Genomic DNA, 20399 nt, shown 5'->3' with positions numbered 1-20399 from the left:
ACCTTCAAAGAACATGTATTGACAGGTGAAGAAGCAATGAGTTTCAGCCAAAAGTCCTCCTTCAGCAATTTTTCCCCAGTGAAATAATTCCATGATATGTTTCTCACATTTGTAAGCACAAAGCACTGATTTGTCAGCATAGATAGATGCTATCAGTTTCCTAACACCCATTCCTATGTATCCAAGGTTACTGAGAAATTAAGGTGAATAAAATATCATTGTGCTAATTTGCACAGAATGTTTTAATCAGTGCATATTGGTACAGTGGAGAAATCAGCATGGAATATAAAATACTAATAAGGAGGCTTTTCATTAGCTAGGCTTTCTTAACAATAGAATTTAACTATAGCCTGCAATATTTTAATGATATCAGGCAAGATCAAATAATTTAGCATCTCCCAAAGTCATATGCTAGTATGAATCAACAAATTCTAGTGTGGAATCATTGGTTTATTCTTTTTTGTGTTGCATTTGGAAGCTATAGTCTTTGATTCTCTTTATTAATAGTTTGACACTTTACAGCCTTCTCTTATAATTAGTATATTGAGAAATATTAATGATATGATGGGGTAACATTTGGATATCCATTATATATCATTACCCTGTGGAAAATAGTGATGTATAAAATGTATGTGTAATCTTTGTGAGATTAAAATAATAAAAAGAATATATATCTGTAAATATACTATTTACTACACTTTAACACAGTACATAAATATTTCACAGTGTTTTTCACATTTTAATCTTATTATAATTGTGGATCAGGTGGGTGCACAATAGAATGTGTGACTTTGGCCATGAGGTATGACTATAATCCATTATAATGGGTTGATATTAATCAATATAAACCTAATTCACCTACACAGTATTTTACATAGAAGAAATACAAAAAAAAAAAAAAAAACACATCGAACATTTTATAACTTCAAATGGATGACTTATCAGTTATATTGAAGATTCTCTTCTTATTTTACTTGATCATTTAGGATTTTTATTGATATCAGAGTATTGTCTTAGACTCATGGGAGTTGGCAAGAAGGAAACTGCATTTAATTTTCAGCTTTGTACGGTTGAGCAAAAATGACTCATCTTTTTCAGCCTCAATGTCCTCACTTGTCCTATAGTAAAATAACAATATCTGTAATCTTTATGGTTTTGAAAAATTATTACATAAAAATGTGTTCTAAATATGAGAAATGTTATGACAATATATGTTGATAATAATGGCCCATTGCCCCTACATCCATATTTCTCTTCCTGTACTAGACTGTGACCTGAGATTGAGTGATATATAACTTTATATACTTGTATCGCTTCTAGGCCTTTTGGCTAAGATCAAGTGTAGTAACTTTATATACTTGTAATTGGATCACATTTAGCACAGAATATAAAGGCTTTAAACATTTGATGACAAATTGTTCTATTATTTTTACTTTTCATATATTATATGCTGTTTTTCAAGAGGCAGTAGATTCTGAAGTGTATTTCTACTAACACTTAAAAATACATCCTGGTCCAAAAACAGTATATTTAATAAGTGGAAAACAAACCAATCCCATCTTTCTTTGACTTTCTTTGTGTCCATGATACTAGTCTTAATATAGATTGCTGCTACGAAAAAGGAACATCGTTAATTCTCTCTGTCTCAAAACGATGCTCTTCCAAAAAACCTCCATCATTCCTTGGGTCTTCCCTAGCCTTGTTAAAAATGATGAAGGGCTTAGAGGATCATAAATACCTTCTTCAATTCTCCAATTATACTGAATCTTAGGTCTCCTGGGAAGGAGAATGACTTACAACAGGCTTGTGCGCTAGTGCTGGGACCTAAACGAGCAGAGATGTCCCGTCATGCAGAGCCTCAGTGAGTCTGAAATTGCAGAGTAGATGGGGTAACAAGTGCTGTTTTCAGAAAGTATCCCGTGAGTTCAAATGTCAGATTAGGAATACTCCTGGTTCAAAAGAAAGAAACTGTGCATTGTTTCCTGCCACACTTTCCCATGTACAGCCCCGTTCCTAAGGCTTGTGTAATGCTGAAGGTAGAAGCATATTCTATGCTATTGAAATGACATTTGCTATCAACAGCATGTCTGACTACCTATCCAGACTATAACTTTTTAAGAAAATGAAATATACTTTGAAAGCTGGCTTTTGTCTTTCAAAACAGTTAATCTGCAAGACAAAGAATTATTTTAGTATGTGGTAAATAGGTTATATCCAAAATATGGGTCGACAGAGGAAATGAGTTTGGGGTTTCTGGTCCCAACTATAGGAAGTCCCAGGTAAGATTTCTTGTAAGTATAGAAATATATTTGAAACTTTTTTTTACATTCTGTATTAAAGGATTCTGGTATTATGCACTTAGTTTTAGCTTGCTTGGTAATGTTCTATATGAAGTAATAGAAGAGGGTTACTATGTAGATTTTTTAGATCAATGGCTATCTCATTATTCATGGTGTCTCCTTCTGCCAGGGCTTGTGGATGCAATCCTACAGCTACAGTAGACGATTCATTGAGTGAGGTAAGCAGTAATCATTAGTGAGAAAAGATACATGAATTATGATAGAAGTTACCAAGGTTCTGGATAACTATCAGATCAGAATTTAACATCTAAAGAGGAGAAGGGAAGCTCAAATATGGACTATGAAGATCCACACAATCTTTGCTCATTTTATGAACAGTAGTGAAGTTGATATCTGAACTAATTCCTGAAATCAACTCATTTTTATTTCCTATGGTTTTTATTTTCATATATTAAAACATATTCATTTACTGTAGCAAACTCAGTGCTTTTTAAAGGAAAGTTAATTGAAAGTAGGAACTGGAAAAGAAAATATGGATGGAGATGCTCAGCTGCAGATGCAGAGTTAAACAGGGAAAATCTTGGGGGGACAAACAATAGAAACTTTTATCCGTCGACCATTAGATGAAGAGGCTACACTTCTCCCACCTTCTCTGAACAGACTTTTCAGAACAGCTTTTTCTCTTTTGCTTCTTTGGTATTATATTCTTGTGGGGGATTCACTTTTCTATCTTCTCAGCATTTCCTTCAACCACTGGATAAATATTCTCTTCCTTGGATTACACCCCTTTCTTTTTCTGCTTGACTATGAGTATTTGATTTTGGACAATTGAACATTCTTTTTGAAAAATCTTTTGACCCTCTCTCTAATCGTCATATGTAATTTCCCCTTCTGGATACTAGGAGCCCTCACTACTTTTGGACAATTGGTTATGCATCCTTATTTTGTGTTTTACTTAACTTTTTCTCAACTTTGTGTATCAGATCTCAGTATGATTTTTCCGCATAAGCTTGAGCACTAATTTTTTATAAGCAATGCCTTTTATTTTATTGTAAAGATCTGGGTCAAATGCCTTTTGACAATCTCTATATACCTTAGTATATAATGGACTCCATTTTGCCCTAAAAGATGGAATAGAACACTCAATTGATAATCTCAATGAACTATCTTTTGTCAAGATAGGAATTTATTTCCAAAAGCCATCTATTTTCTTGCTTTCTTCAGACTCTCCTGCATAACACAGCTCTGATCTAAACCACTTAGTCATCTCTTTTGGCACCAAAATGATTCCCAGGACCTTTTGATCACTGCAGATACTGCTTTCTTTTTCTCCACCGACAGTCTAGTCAGCAGGTGTCTATTACTGCTCTCCCAGTTGCTATTTGTTCAATACCTCACAATCTGTTATCAGATTTCCTCTTCACTAATTCCTTGAATTGTCTTAGTTATGAAAATCTAAGGTTTTTATTTCACATCCTATTCTCAATATTGCCAATGGGAAGTAGCTCTGAAAAATAACGTTACTAGGAATGGTAATAGTAATGACGACAACAATAATAATAAAATGTAAATGGTGACAAGAATAGCGTTGGATAAGAACTGAAAATGTAGTAGGAAGACAAGAATATGAGATCAAAGAGTCAAAAGAGAGAAAAATGTGAAGAAGAGATTGTTCATGAGTGACAAACAAAGCAGGGCATAGAGCAAGATGACCTGAGTGTGTGTGGTTGAATAAGTAGCTGTGAGGTTGTACAAATTATCTAACCTGTTCATGCTATAGTTTTATAATGTGTTAGATAGAGGACATATAAAAATCACCAATTTGTTGGGTTATTATGATGTGTAAATAGTATTCAGTGAGGATTAAATTGCATGAAGTCGATAACACAGGGATAAGTCTTGGTAAACACTTGAAAATTGAAGTTAATTATATATAATATAATATAATATACAATTAATTATATATGATTATTTATTATTTTATATTATAATTATTTATTATATAATATAATTATTTATAATATGGGAATTTTACATATAATATAAGAATATTATATATATATATATAACATGGGAACAAATTACGTGTGTATATTAAAAATATGGGAACAAAAATATTTCATTTTGATCAAAAATCTAGATGATTGAGAGTTGTCACTGGTGTCAAGGAGACTATACTAGAAGTACAGGTAAGAAAAATAATGTCCACAATTCATTGATTCTTTCTCTTCAGCATCTACTAGAATGATTTAGAAATGAAAAATTCAGTTCTGTCTATTCGTTCTTCCTTTCTGTCCATCTTTGAGCTCAAGGTGCGTGATTAAATTTAAAATGTTTGTATCCAGAAACATGCTAGTTGTGCTTCAACCTGCATGTCTCAAAGTCACCATGGGCTGGTGGCAGATCTGAGTCTGTAATTCAGAGAAACAATCTCCTGTCTAGCTCAGTTCTCCTTCCAGTGCTCTATGCAGATTGAGACAAGCTGCCAAATTTATTCTCTTGGTTCTTCTATGGACACAGGATCTATTAATCAAATTAAAACAATTGCAGTTACTTTCTCTGAATTAAACATTTTGTATTTATTCCTCATATTGGTTAATGGTGTCAATATTTTTTTCCAGACAACATGGTTCAAAATCCTTTATTGCCTTTCATTTCTTCCCAATTAAACTATCACCTAAATTATCAATTTTATTTACAAATATGCTTATGCACACTTCTTCTCTATACCATTTTTTAAAAATTTATTTATTTATTTGAAAGTCAGAGTTACACAGAGAGAGGAGAGGCAGAGAGAGAGAGGTCTTCCATCCTCTGGTTCACTCCCCAATTGGCCGCAATGGCCGGAGATGTGCCGATCCAAAGCCAGGAGCCAGGAGCTTCTTCCAGGTCTCCCACATGTGTGCAAGGGCCCAAGGACTTGGGCCTTCTCCTACTGCCTTCCCAGGCCATAGCAGAGAGCTGGATCGGAAGAGGAGCTGCCGGGACTCGAACCGGTGCCCATATGGGATGCCAACGCTTCAGGCCGGGAAGTTAACCCACTGTGCCACAGCACCGGTTCCTCTATACCATTTTTAAAAGATTTATTTATTAATTTGAAAGGCAGAATTATAGAGAGGCAGAGAGAGACAGAGAGAGAGAGAGAGAGAGAGAGAGAGAGAGAGAGAAGGGTTTTCCATCTGCTGGTTCACTCTCTGAGTGGCTACAACTGCTGGAGATGGACCGATCCAAAGCCTGAAGCCCAGAGCTTCTTGCCAGTCTCCCATGGGGGTGCAAGGGCCAAGCACTTGGACCATCTTCCTCTGCTTTTCCAGGCCATAACAGAGAGCTGGATTGGAAAGAAAGCAACTGGAACTAGAACCAGCGTCCATATGTAATGCTGGCACTGCAGACCGGGGCTTTACCTGCTGCACCATAGCTCCGCCCTGTCTATACTATTTTCATGATTAATGCTGTTTCTGGTTCTGCTCTGGTTTACTCAGCTACTCCAGTTAGCTGGAATAGGTCTTTGATAGGTCTTGCTACCTTCTGGTCACGTTTACTCAATGAAAACCTCTTATGCAAGTTGTTGCAAGCATACTCACAATAATCATGGAATTTAAGGTTCTCTTTTAAAGAATAATACAGGGGCATTGCACTGTGACACAAGAGACTAATCCTCTGCCTGAGGCACCACCATCCCATTTGGGCATCCGTTCTAATCCCAGCTGCTCCTTTCCTAATCCAGCTCTCTGCTGAGGCCTGAGAAAGCTTTAGAAGGTGGCCCAAGTGCTTGGGTCCCTGTACCCATGTGGAAGACCCAGAAGAAGCTCCTGGCTTCGGATCAACTCAGCTCTGGCCATTTCAGCCATTTGGGGAGTGAACCAGCAGATGGAAGATCTTCCTCCCTGTCTCTCCCCTCACTGTCTGTGACTCCACCTCTCAAATAAATAAGATCATTAAAAAATACAAAGTGCATTACTAGGAAATAAATAGGAATATGACTGGAAAACAAACCAAAAAGCACATATATTATTCATTGAAAAATCTCTGACAAAATAAAGCTTGCATTTTGATCATTTTCTTCCTTGTAGCATTGGCATCACAAAACTATGTTAACTTTGATGTTAATGAAATGTATCTGTTTTGTTGTTGTTGTTGTTGTTGTGGCGGTGGTTTTTTGTTTTGTGTTTTTTTTTTTTTTTTTTTTTTTTTTTTTACAGGCAGATTGGACAGTGAGAGAGAGAGAGACAGAGAAAGGTCTTCCTTTTTCCGTTGGTTCACCCTCCAATGGCTGCTGCGGCCAGCGCACCACGCTGATCCGAAGCCAGGAGCCAGGTGCTTCTCCTGGTCTCCCATGCAGGTACAGGGCCCAAGGACTTGGGCCATCCTCCACTGTACTCCCAGGCCACAGCAGAGAGCTGGCCTGGAAGAGGGGCAACTGGGACCGAATCCGGTGCCCTGACCGGGACTAGAACCCATTGTGCCGGCACCGCAGGCAGAGGATTAGCCTATTGAGCCATGGTGCCGGCCAAAGTGTATCTGGTTTATCCTCTTTGAAACATAAGTAAGCACCACCAATTTCCCAAGGCAATTAACTTCGATAAAATGCCAATATTTACATTCAACCTGAGAAAATTATCTTGAATTCTCATTATTATTTTCTTTTTCCTTTCCAGTATCTACTATCAGAAGTCAAAATAGAAGATGACATCCTCCTCCAATCACACCAATCTTAGAGACATCTGGTACACCATGATAGGGATCCCAGGGCTGGAAGATGCACATGTGTGGATCTCCATCCCTATATGTTCCATGTATTTAGTTGCCATTGTAGGCAACACCCTGCTGTTGTTCCTAATCCTCACTGAGCACAGGCTTCATGAACCCATGTACTTTTTCCTCTCCATGTTGGCCTTGGCAGATATCTTTCTCTCCACAGTCACCACTCCAAAGATGCTAGCAATCTTCTGGTTCCAAGCCGGAGGTATTTCTTTTGGTAGCTGTGTATCTCAGATGTTCTTCCTCCACTTCATCTTTGTGGCAGAGTCTGCCATATTGCTGGCCATGGCATTTGATCGTTATGTAGCCATCTGCTATCCATTAAGATACACTACTATTCTAACCCACTCAGTCATTGGAAAAATGGGTATTGCCTCTGTGAGTAGAAGCTTCCTCATCTGTTTCCCCTTGGTTTTTCTGGTTTATCGTCTTACTTACTGTGGCAAGAACATTATTTGTCACTCATATTGTGAACACATGGGCATTGCCAGGCTGGCCTGTGATAGCATTAAAGTCAACATTTACTATGGGGTCATTGCAGCCCTATTTTCTACATGTCTGGATGTGGTGCTTATCATCGTCTCCTATGCACTTATACTTTGTGCTGTGTTTAGAATTCCTTCCCTTGAAGCTCGACTCAAGGCTTTGAGTACTTGTGTCTCCCATGTCTGTGTCATCCTTCTCTTCTATACGCCAGCATTCTTCTCCTTCTTTGCTCACCGATTTGGGGGCCGCAACATACCACTCCACGTACATATTCTCCTTGCTAATCTGTATGTGGTGGTGCCACCCACTCTCAACCCCATCATTTATGGGGTTAAAAACAAGCAAATCCAGGAGACAGTTATCCAGGTCTTTGCTTTCAGAAAGACATTTTATTGATATAGACTAAAATGCTTCATTCTTCATGTTTCTAAGTAACTACACAATTAAGAGTACTTAAATTCATAGTGGACATCTTGTATCATGTCAGCCTAAGGAAGGACAATAACAATAGATTTATGAACAATCAAGACATTGTTAAAATTTTACTGATTATCTGCTGGTTTTGGTACAACTAAGGAAACCCATTTTTCTTCAAAATATTAAATTTGTTACAAAAATTTAAAGCCTGATAATTAAATAATCAATTTCAATTTTATATAAACAGAGAAGCACAGAACTGAAGACATAGCCTACCCTCACATTCTAAAAACTTAAAAAGAAACATGTATCAACCTAAGAATTTTTCCACGAGCTTTTTCATCTCTGTAATTCAAAGAATACAGTAGTCACATATTTAGTTAGCATCATGATCTAACTTTTAAAAAAATACATTTATTTATTTGAAAGTCAGAATTTCAGAGAAGAAGAGGCAGAGACAGAGAGAGAGAAAGGTCTTCCATCCACAGGTTCACTCCCTAAATGGCCACAACAGCCAGAGCTGAGCTGTTCCAAAGCCAGGAGACAGGGGCCAGGAGCTTCATCTGGGTTCCCCATGTGGGTGCAGGGGCCCAAGAACCCAGGCCAACCTCTGCTGCTTTCCAGGTGCATTATTAAGGCACTGGATGGGAAGTGGAGTACTGAGACTTGAACAGGTACCCATACGAGATGCCAGTGCTACAGGTGGTGGCTTAACCCACTGCACCACAGTGTGGAGCCCCATAATCTAACTTTTTAGCATTTGAGCTCTGAGTTCAAATTTTGAATCCCAAATAGCTGATCTTGGCCTTGAGTATATATCTTTTTACTGGACATAAAATATTATATATCTTAAAAGATTGTTGAAAGCATTAAATGAGATGATCTGTATAAATTGCCACAACTGTGTCCTAAATGAATATAAAATAATGTTGCATATTGTTATTATCCATAATTGTAAAACTAATTTATCTGTTCCTCATAAACACTGGACCTGCAGAACAGAGTGATATGGCAACATTTTAAAAAATAATTTATGTATTTATTTGGAAGGGAGGGAGAGAGAAAGAGGGAGAGTGAGAGAGTGGTTGAGAATGAGAGGGATCTTCTGTCTCTGATTTGCTCCCCAAGTGGCTGCAAGTTCTGGTGCTGGAACAGGCTGAAGCCAGGAACCAGAAGCCCCATCAGAGTCTCCCACATGGGTGGCAGTGACCCAACTACTTGGACCATCATTTGCTGACTTCTCAGGAACATTACTATGAAGCTGGATCAGAAGCAGAGTAGCTGGAACTCCAGCCAGCACTCTGATATGGGATGTGGGCATTCCAAGCAGGGGATCAACCTGCTGCACCACAATGCCTGCCCCAAAGGCAACTTCATTTGTTTCTTTCTTGGTACACATAGATTCAAACATGGGATACAATGATTTTAATTTTTCTTGAGTAATCTTCAATAAAATCATTTTAATTTCTTAGTGTGGAGTCAGGAGAGATATGTAAACAGAGATAGATTTCAAAAGTATTAGCTCACACATGAGCAAATGTATTCCAATATATTTAATGACAATGATAAATGTAAAATTTCTTAGATCCATGGATCAGCTTAGGTTAGCTATGGAGAGTGCTGCAGCATTGACCTAAAAGGAGGAAAAGAAGTCACAAAAACAGCCCTTTTCACCAGAGCTGGTCTCAGCAGATTCAAGCTCCCTTCTTTGCAAATTAATGTCTGGATCCAGAATCTTATTTATGTTACTCTTCTTGAAGTTTAAATTAAATAAGTATAGCATGCATCACTGTCAAGCACCATGTATATTGTGCATAGTGTGAACCTTCCAGACAGTGTAGTCCAAGTGTTTGGTCCCCTGCCACCCATGTGAGAGACCAGGATGTGGTTCCTTGCTCCTGGCTTCAGCCTGGTCCAGACCTGGCTATTGTGTCCATCTGGAGGAGTGAAACAGTGAATAAAGGTCTTTCTCTTCTTTCTCTTTGTCATTCTACTTTTCAAATAAATGAAGCTTTAGATAAATTAGTGATTAATTGTAAAGAAACAGGTCTGGAGGTACAGAGCCAATGATAATTCTTTCTTTTCTCTCTCTCTCTTTTTTTTTTTCTTTCTAACTTTTACCAAACTTTTTGTTAATGCAAGGAGAATAGATTTCATGTATTTTGGCCATACAATTCTAAGACAACCATACTGATCTAGAGAACAGATTTCATATATACAATTCCAAGAATATTACTATCCTTTCCTTCCTCCCTTCTTCTCTATTCCTTCCTTTCCTTACTTTTTTCATATAATTTTTTTGCAATAACATACTTTGAATTTACTTTATAATCACATCTAAATGCATATCCAATGGCCCTGATATGCTGAGGGGCGAAATGACCCTGCAATCACAGGCATAAAGAGGAGTGTGAGGGTCACTGGTTCAATGACAGAAGCAATCAATACCTTGCCAACGTGGATGTAACAGTTTCATCAGTTCAAGGGGAAATGCCACTCCCTGTAATGCCAGCAGGGATTGTGGAAAAAAATAGTTCCCCACAGGAACAAGACCAGCTCCTGTGTCCTGGGAATCTGCATGGGTTCTTTTAGTACCCTGATGACTCAGAATGACCTGCTTTCCTAGTTTTAGTTTTGATACAACATTAACTTAATATATTTTAGAAATCTGAATATCATGTTACCTTACATGAAACTTAGGATATGCATCAGAGATATCAGGAGGAAATTAGGGAAGTGTCTTTCAGAAACCGAACAATTATCAGCGGAGTCAGGAAAGTGTATTGGTGATCAGATAGTAGAAGACCAAATAGTGAAGAGAATAAAACTGTAAAACTCAGAATGTGGAAATATTGGACTTTAAATTTATGGAGTGTAATCATTTTTATTTAATTAATCAGGAGATGTATGCTTTAGGCAGTAGAGCACCATGGAGGCCTACAACTAAGAAGACAATCTCTGGAGTAAGACTGTCAATATATCTCTGCTCCAATATTTTTAATTATAAAATCTAATGAAAGTTAATTTAAGTGCCCATATTTTTAATAGATAGATATGCAGACAGATAAAAATGGCATTTATAATAGTGTCTGGAACAGAATTTATATTCACTAAATGATAGTAATTATATATATATATTATATATATATATATATATAAATAAATTTAGTTAGCACAAGGACAATTGGTTTCAGTGTTGCACAGTAGGATAAAAACTTTACTTATACCACAAATAATCATCATTATTTGTAAAAGCTGGTGTGCATTTCCATCAGATTAGATAGTATGGTCCAGGTAAGAATGTTTTCTTGAAATGTAAAAATGTCTTGCATTTCCATATTATTAATTTTATTTTCTTTTCCTAGAGCATTTCTGTCATTAAGTACATTTGCCACAGGATACAACTAGAAAAAGGCATGGAGACAGGAAGTTTTGATGTAGAAGGAATTCCTTGTGGACACAAAAGAGAGAAAAACATGTTCAGCAGGAGAAGGGGAAGGGAGAGCGGATGGGATTGGAGAATTGAGAAGATAGAACTTTTCAGTTACAGATTCTCTGGCACTCATTCAAAGAATTAGAATATGAAAAGATAGAAGCCCAATGTGTGTGTGTGTGTGTGTGTTTTGGTTTTGTTTGTTTGTTTGTTTGTTTGTTTGACAGAGTAGTGAGAGAGAGAGAGACAGAGAGAAAGGTCTTCCTTTTTGCCATTGGTTCACCCTCCAATGGCTGCCGCGGCCGGCGCAGAGCGCTGATCCGAAGCCTGGAGCCAGGTGCTTCTCCTGGTCTCCCATGCGGGCGCAGGGCCCAAGCACTTGGGCCATCTTCCACTGCCTCCCGGGCCACAGCGGAGAGCTGGACTGAAAGAGGGGCAACTGGGACAGAATCCGGTGCCCAGACAGGGACTAGAACCCCCGGGGTGCCGGCGCTTCAGGCAGAGGATTAGCCTATTGAGCCTCAGCACCGGCAGAAGCTGTTTTTAAGAGGGAAGTGTTTTAAGAGGGAAGCTAAAAGCAAAAATACATTATCACATTGTTCTCTGAAGATCTGAATGAAATTTCCTTCAAGAGGTCTCATGACAACAAAGGAGAGCAGTGTTCCAGTGTTCCGGTGAATATGACCAAGCAGCGTGTCCAGAGAATAGCTTGAAATAAAGCCCTCTGGCTTTCTTCTTCAGGGTACAAATGGACCTACAAATTCCTTACAGTGCTCTAGGGGACATATGAATCATAAAAAAATGCTCACCAAAGAAGTTGCTAATAGTGTTATCTTGGGTAGGGGCAAATGGTTGTGCACCCAAGAGTCACTGAGACAAATGTTAGAGAAATAAGAAAAAATGTTTCAAGGTTGATGAGTTGTTGAGTAAGACTCACAGTTACAGATATTTTATTAAGTTGGTTCAAGGGAAATTAATCAGGAAAAGTTCAACAGAGGGTGCAGAAATGGTAGAGTTCAATGCAGAGGGAGGAGGCAAACATTTCCTCAGGATGGGTCAACTAAATGAGACAAAATCGGAGCCCCAGTCAGTTCTCTGTCCCAAACCTCAGGGAAATGTCAGCTTCTCTTCAATAGAGCAACATGGATGAGTGTGAGAATGGGTTGGTATTGACCTATGGAGGAAAGAAATAGTCTAGTTGAAACATTGCCTTACAATTTATAGAAATCATTCTGAGTAAGTTACAACACAGAAAAGATATTTTGATGTTCAAAAGTATTATTTGAATTTTAAATGGAAGATTTGCTGTTAAGACAACTGTTAGCAAGACAACTGTTGAAGCAAGATAACACCATGAAAATAAGTAAGCAAAATAAGAAACATCTCCACATTTTACTTTTGGAACATAAGGTTTAAAACTTATTACATAGTTAAACATTGGTATAAGTGGTATGCCTTGGTATATCATAATGTTGATTGACAAAAGAATCTATAAATATTTTATGTGGTAATACAATAAAAATATATATTTACATTAATTTACAATTTAAAATTCTTACTCACAACACGAACACCACCACTAGGAAAAAAATAGGACAATGGAGCAAATTTTTGGGACACAAAATGAAGTGATATCATCTCTGATAAAAGAGTTAACTTTGACACCAAATTGTTCCTACTATTATGTTCTAGTAATTTAAAATTCCCTTATCATAATTTTCTCATTTACAAATTTGAATGAATAGGATTTTCCCGAGAAATTAGTTCTGAGAATTAGTCATCAGTGTCACTACCTAGATCCTCCAATGTGTCTAGCATATAAAAATATCTGACCAATACAAACTGAGGAATATTTTATATCTTTTATTATTTTTGGTGGGTGTTATATTCTTAAAAATAAGGATACAAACATTCAAAATTATTTTAAGGGAGATTAAAGTAAATTAAAAACAAATTTAAGGGAAATGCTTTTATAATCAGGTAGTGTGACTGATTATAAAACTTTTATCCAAGGGCCAGCACCTTGGCTCACTTGGTTAATCCTCTGCCTGAGGCGCCAGCATCCCATATGGGCACCGGGTTCTAGTCCCGGTTGCTCCTTTTCCAGTCCAGCTCTCTGCTGTGGCCCGGCACGGCAGTGGAGGATGGCCCAAGTTCTTGGGCCCCTGTACCCGCATGGGAGACCAGGAAGAAGGACCTGGCTCCTGGCTTTGGATCAGCGCAGCCCCAGCTGTAGTGGCCATTTGGGGGGTGAACCAATGGAAGGAAGACTTTTCTCTCTGACTCTCTCTCTCCCTATCTACCTGTCAAATAAAAAATTATTAAAAAAAGACCTTTATCCAAATCAAAACTACACAAGAGCAAAATATCTATTAAATCATGAATGAATAAAGTTTATTGTGTATGATTCAATGGAATAGTATTCAATAGTAAAAATTAACTTACTACTTTGGAAACAGGCAACAATAGGAATGAATCCTAAGAGCATTACTCTAAGTGAAAAATCATTATAGAAAAGATTATATTAATTATCACTTAATTGATATGATCTGCTTTTAAAGGCCAGCTTATGTGATGGAAATCACATTAGTGACTGTCAGGAGAGGATGACCAAAATGGGTACAATGACACCTTTGGAGGTGATGAAAATATTCTACATCTTGATTCTGGTGACAGTTTTATGTCTGCAAATGTTTTCAAAGCTCATCAATGTGTGCATATACATCTAACAAGGATAAATAACTATTTGAAATTATGCCTCATAAACCTGACTTAAAGATATTAAGTGAGTTATATATAAGTTTTCAGACATATAATACTTAGAGGAAATTTACACATACTGAGTCCAAATATAAACACCCAATTAACATCAATTATTCACGATGATGAATTATTTACCATATAAATGTTTTGTAAAGGTTGCATAACTATAAAGAGAGAAGGAGGAAGGGAATATCATTATATTCTTAGAATTGAATCATGGGGGCGCAGCCAAGACTGCGAATAGTGAAGTCGCACATTGATAATCCGGGAAAGATAGGTTGATATAAGAGGAATTGCAGTGAATACAGGGAAAGGCCCAGGGGAAAAAAATGCAGAGGAAACTCCTCTGGATCTAGTGGAGGAGACACAGACGACCTGCGGCGAGAGCAAGGACGCTCAAGGCTCCGGCTCCGAGTCTTCACATCCGCACCGGAGGTGAGCTCAGTGATCCGAGACGAGACGTTGGCTGAGGAAGCGGCAGAGAGGGAGCGGGGCTGAAGGCTGCGCAGGGAGAGCTCACCAGGCTAACTTCAGGAGAGAAGAAGGAGAAATAGGGGTGGGGGGGGGGGGACCAGTCCGGACGAGTTTCTCTCTCCGCCCACCTAGCAAAGGTGGGCAAGAGACAAAGAGCAGGCGCCATTCATGATATACATAAAAGGTGCATGCCCTCAGGGCTGTGCGTGATGTCAGAGCCTTAGTAAGTCTTGGTGAAGGCAGAAGGAGTGAGAAAGGATGTGAGGACGGCAATAATTTAAAAACCTCAGACAGATAATGGCTGGAGATATGAGCAAAGAGCTCCTACATAGGATTGTCACCCCAATTTTCATGATTTTGTCATTAGTTAGGATGGAGGAATAGCGTAATGGGTTGCAAATGGCAATATAGCGGTCAAAAGCCATAGCGAGCAGGACAGAAGACTCCATGAAAGACAGACCGTGGATGAAATACGACTGGGCAATGCAGGAATCCAAGCTGATCTCTCCAATGAAGCCCCACAGGATCCCCAGAACTGTGTGCACGGTGGATAGTCCCATGCTCAGGTCAGTGAGGGCCAGCATGGCCAGGAAGTAGAACATGGGCTGGTGCAGGCTCACCTCAGTCCGAATCACATGCAGCACCATGCAGTTTCCCAGGAAAACCATAGCGTAGATGATGGAGAAAGGGATGGAGATGCAGAGATAGTGAACTTCTAGGCCAGGAAATCCAGTGAGAACAAATCTTAAATTGTTGAAGTTTGAGATTGAGATAGCAGACATGAATAGAAGATTGAAAATATGCCTAGAGTAAATTGTAAATTACATAAATTTGTGATCTCTAATTTCTAGTAATGTTTGTTTGATTTTAGAAGAATATAAAGTGTAATACAGTTTCCATAAGTTTCATAAGTTCAGCAAAATACAAACTTGATTCTTTAAGAGCAAAAATCTGTTATCTATATATAAAATTTCCAGTGCTAGTAACAAGGGATGTAAGATTAGGGACTTTTATGCAGATAGGGTAAGGTTAATATACTCATGGAATTTAAACTGCAGGTGTGACTTCTGAGTGTCTGTTTATTCCTAAATGTATTCCTAAAGGTAGACCTTGTATGATTACAGAGTTGTATCACTGCTGTGGCTTGCTTTACCCCAAGGACAATGGAAAGTGACAAATTTTGGGGGGCACTGTGCCTTAATTTTTCCCAACAGCTCAAAATATCTGAAGGGAAATTGGCAAGTCTAAATAAACAATACCTTCATTACATTAAAATTTGCAAGAAAAATTAAACAAGGGAATAAGAATTTTTGGCACATCTTAGATTGCCTAGCTTCTCTCTAAATTATTTACTCATTTAAATTAAACTTCTAAATTGAAATGTTCTTCCCTAGATGCATGTATTTCTTTATCCTGAATGAGACTTCTACCTTTTCTGAATATCTCTTAATGATACTTACGTCCTCCATATGTAAGATGACATAATTGGTATGGGTGATAAACTGAGTACTAAACAAATATTTCACAATATCTGTTAGACCTATGACTGTGTTAGCTATTTACAGGTTTAACAAATTCCATTACTTATAAGTAGAAATTTTAATAATCGAATAGTCATAAGAGAATCTATCTAGGCCTAGTCTCCTATAGATCTATACTCCATGCACAATAATTTTAATAGCTATCCCATTCTAAGTGCTAAACAAATATCATATGTGCTTATTTGGTTAAGATAAATTATGAATTAATAGACTTTATAAGAATAATTTTATAATTTCAAAATATAAATACCAAAATGATTTGTTTAAAGAATAATTAAAACTGTGCCTCACTCAGTTTTTCTCTGCTTCTCAAATAAATATATTTTTTATAATTAAAACAGCTACTTTTTATTTTTTAAAATTTTATTTAAGATATACAAACTTCATGTATTTCTTATATGCACATTTAGGGGATAATTCTCACCTAAACCTCCCTACTGCCCACACTCCAGCACTTCTTGCTCTTCCCTCTTCTGTTCCCATTCTTAATTTTTACAAATATCTATTTTAAGTTTACTTTATACTCACAAGGTTAATCATACACTAGGTATGGAGTTCAACATAGAGTATGAAGAAAAAAACAGTGTTCCTCCACAGCAAAGATAAGGGCTGTAAAAAATCATCAAATCTCAGGCCAGTATCGCGGCTCAATAGGCTAATCCTCCACCTAGCGGCGCCGGCACACCAGGTTCTAGTCCCGGTTGGGGAGCCAGATTCTGTCCCGGTTGCCCCCTTCCAGGCCAGCTCTCTGCTGTGGCCAGGGAGTGAAGTGGAGGATGGCCCAAGTGCTTGGGCCCTGCCCCCCATGGGAGACCAGGAGAAGCACCTGGCTCCTGCCATCAGCTCAGCGTGGTGCGCCGGCCGCAGCACGCCAGCCGCAGCAGCCATTGGAGGGTGAACCAACGGCAAAAGGAAGACCTTTCTCTCTCTCTCTCTCTCTCTCTCTCACTGTCCACTCTGTCAAAAATAAAAAATAAAAAAAAAATCATCAAATCTCAAAATGTCCATTTCACTCCAATGCATTACATTTTAGGTAGTCTATTAATTATCCTAGATCAGGGAAAACATATATCTGTCTTTCTGAGACTGGCATATTTCACTGATTACAGTGATTTCCAAAAATTGTTTCTATTGCTGCAAAAGACAGGATTTCATTTTTTTTAAAGGTGAATTTTATTCCATAGTGTATATATACCATGATTTCTTTAGCCAGTCATCAACTGATGGACATCTGGTTGATTCCATTTCTCAGCAACTGAGCTGCAATGCATGGAGATACAGATAACTTTTTCTTAAAAAAATCAATCATCACAGTATTATTTAAAGCTACCTTCTTTTTTAAAGATTGATTGATTGATTGATTGGGAAGACAGAGTTATAGAGAGGCAGAGGCAGAGAGAGAGAGTCTTCCATCTGCTGTTTAACTCCCCAAATGGCTGCAATGGTGGAAGATGGGTCAATTTGAAGCCAGGGGCCAGGAGCTTCTTCTGGGACACTCATGTGTGTGCAGGGGCTGAAGGACTTGGACCATCGTCTATTGCTTTCTCAGGCTAGACCATGCCAGAGCAGAGTTGGATCAAAATTGGAGCAATTAGGACTTGAACAGGCAGTGGCTTTACCCACTATGCCCTAGCTCCAGCCCCAGTTAACTCTTTCATATGCTAATTTGTTTTCACTTGGGTAAATTCTCAGGAGTGGGATGATTGGAACATAGGGTAGGTCTGTATTTAGCTTTCTGAGGTGTCTCCATACTGTTTTTACATAGTGTCTGGACCAGTTTACATTCCCACCAACAGTGGATTAGGCTACCTTTTTCTCCAAATCATTGTCAGCATTTGTTGTTTGTTGGTTTCTGTATGAGACCTATTCTTATTTATTTATTTATTTATTTATTGACAGGCAGAGTGGATAGTGAGAGAGAGAGACAGAGAGAAAGGTCTTCCTTTTGCCCTTGGTTCACCCTCCAACGGCCGCTGCGGCCAGCACGCTGTGGCCGGCGCACCGCGCTGAGCAGATGGCAGGAGCCAGGTGCTTCTCCTGGATGAGACCTATTCTAACTGGAGTGAAGTGAAACCTCATTGTGGTTTTTATTTGCATTTCCCTAATGGTTAGTGATGCTGAGCATTTTTTTTTTCAAATGTCTCTTGATCATTTGAATTTCCTCTCTTGAAAAATATCTGTTCATGTCCTTTGTCCATTTCTTAACTGGATTGTTTGTTTTGTTCTTGCTGAATTTCTTCAGTTCTTTATAGATTCTGGATAATCACCATTTATCAGTTGCATAGCTTTCAATTATTTTCCGCCATTCTGTTGCTTGCCTCTTTGCTTCATGTTCTTCACTTTGCTGAGTGTTTCTTTTGCAGTACAGAAGCTCTTTAGCTTGATGTAATCTCATTTGTCAATTTTTTTTCTGTTTTTTTTTTTCAAGAAATATTTTCCTATGCCACTGTCTTACAGACTTCAAATTTTCTCTAGTAAGTTGATGGTATTGGGTTGTAGATTTAGGTCATTGATCCATTTTGACTTGATTTTTGTGTAAGGTGTAAGGTAGGGGTTTTGCTTCACACTTATGCATGGGGAGATCCAATTTTCCCAGAACCATTTGTTGAAGAGACTGTTCATGCTCCAAGGATTAATTTTAGCTCCTTTGTCAAAGACAAGTTAGTTGTACATGTGTGGGTTGATTTTCTGGAGTTCCTGTTCTGGTACATTGGTCTATATTTATGTCTGTTTTTGAGCCAGTAACATGTTGTTTTGATCGTAAATGCTCTGTAGTATTTCTTGAAAAGTGGTATTGTTTTGCCTCTGGTTTTTCTTTGCTGAAAGATTGCTTTAGTTATTCTGAATCTCTTACATTTACAATATAAATTTTAGCATCAATTTTTCCTGAATCTGAGAAGCATGTTGGTATTTTGATTGGGATCACATTGAATCTGTCAATTGTTTTTGGTAGTTGTAAGGATATAGATTCTTCCAATCTATGAACATGAAAGATTTGCCTTCTTCTATTTTTTGTCTTCTTCTATTCCTTCTTTAATGTTTTGAGGCGTTATCATAGAGATCTTTGAAAACACTGGTTAAATTCATTCCAAGATATTTAATTTTTTAAGTAGCTATTGTGATTGGGATTGATCTTAAAAGTTCTTTCTCAGCTATGCCATTGTCTGTGTATACAAAGGCTATTGATTTTTGTGTTAATTTTATATCCAACAACTTTATCAAACTCTTTTATTAGTTCCAGTAGTCTCTGAGTGGAGTTTTTTAGATCCCCTATGTATAGAATCATCCCCCATGTATAGAATCATGTCATCTGCAAATAAGGATAGTTTGGCTTCCTTCTTTCCAATTTGTATCCCTTTGATTTCTTTTTCTTGCCTAATGACTCTGGCTAAAACTCCCAGGACTATATTGAATAGCAATGGTGAGAGTGGGTATCCTTGTCTGTTTCCAGATCTTAGTGGAAATGCTTCCAAATCTTTCTCATTCAATAAGATGCTGTATGTGGGTTTGTGAAAAAAAAAAAAATGCCCTGATCATTTTCAGGAATGTTCCTTCTATATCCAATGTGTTGAAGGTTTTCATCATGAAAAGATATTGTATTTTATCAACTGCTTTCTCTTCATCTATTAGATAATTGTATGGTTTTTGTTCTTCAGTTTGTTAATGTGATGTATCACATTTATTTATTTGCAAATATTGAAACTTCCCTGCATATCAGGAATACATCTCACTTAGTCCAAGCAAATGATCTATCTGATGTGTTGCAGAAGATCAATTTAGTAGATACTAAGTAAAGATTTCAACAGTTTGCACCCACACAGACACACAAAGTATAAAGTATTATCTGAGTACTAGTTATGCCATTAATTCACATAGTACAACGCAATAAGGACAGAGATCCTACATGGGGAGTAAGTGCACAGTGACTCCTGTTGTTGATCTAACAATTGACACTCTTATTTATGACGTCATTAATCACCTGAGGCTCTTGTCATGAGCTGCCAAGGCTATGGAAGCCTCTTGAGTTCACCAACTCAGATCTTATTAGACAAGGCTATAGTCAAAGTAGTTCTCTCCTCCCTTCAGAGAAAGGTACCTCCTTTTTTGATGGCCTGTTCTTTCCGCTAGGATCTCACTCACAGAGATCTTTCATTTAGGTTTTTTTTTTTTTCCAGAGTGTCTTGGCTTTCCATGCCAAAACATACTCTCATGGGCTTTTTAGCC

General features: G+C 37.8%; 2 protein-coding genes and 1 pseudogene across 2 annotated transcripts; 2 read left to right on the top strand and 1 right to left on the bottom strand.

The window, feature by feature from the left end:
* Window positions 1-1309: 1309 nt before the first annotated feature.
* On the top strand, window positions 1310-1438 carry LOC133765023 (U2 spliceosomal RNA; annotated as a pseudogene).
* Window positions 1439-6986: 5548 nt separating this feature from the next.
* On the top strand, window positions 6987-7943 carry LOC133764514 (olfactory receptor 52Z1P-like). The gene has a single exon (XM_062198189.1). It carries the CDS (start codon window positions 6987-6989, stop codon window positions 7941-7943), a length of 957 nt encoding a protein of 318 aa, XP_062054173.1.
* A 6903-nt stretch (window positions 7944-14846) lies between these two features.
* LOC133763802 (olfactory receptor 51V1-like) lies at window positions 14847-15416 on the bottom strand. The gene has a single exon (XM_062197540.1). It carries the CDS (start codon window positions 15414-15416, stop codon window positions 14847-14849), a length of 570 nt encoding a protein of 189 aa, XP_062053524.1.
* Window positions 15417-20399: the final 4983 nt, after the last annotated feature.

Source organism: Lepus europaeus, chromosome 7, assembly GCF_033115175.1.
Source record: "Lepus europaeus isolate LE1 chromosome 7, mLepTim1.pri, whole genome shotgun sequence".
NCBI lineage: Eukaryota > Metazoa > Chordata > Mammalia > Lagomorpha > Leporidae > Lepus > Lepus europaeus.
The sequence above is the reverse complement of the archived record's forward strand: the minus strand, read 5'-3'. Positions and strand labels throughout refer to the sequence as shown.

Coding starts and splice junctions, on each gene's coding strand:
- LOC133764514 (XM_062198189.1), top strand. CDS start 6,987: ATGACATCCTCCTCCAATCACACCAATCTTAGAGACATCTGGTACACC.
- LOC133763802 (XM_062197540.1), bottom strand. CDS start 15,416: ATGTCTGCTATCTCAATCTCAAACTTCAACAATTTAAGATTTGTTCTC.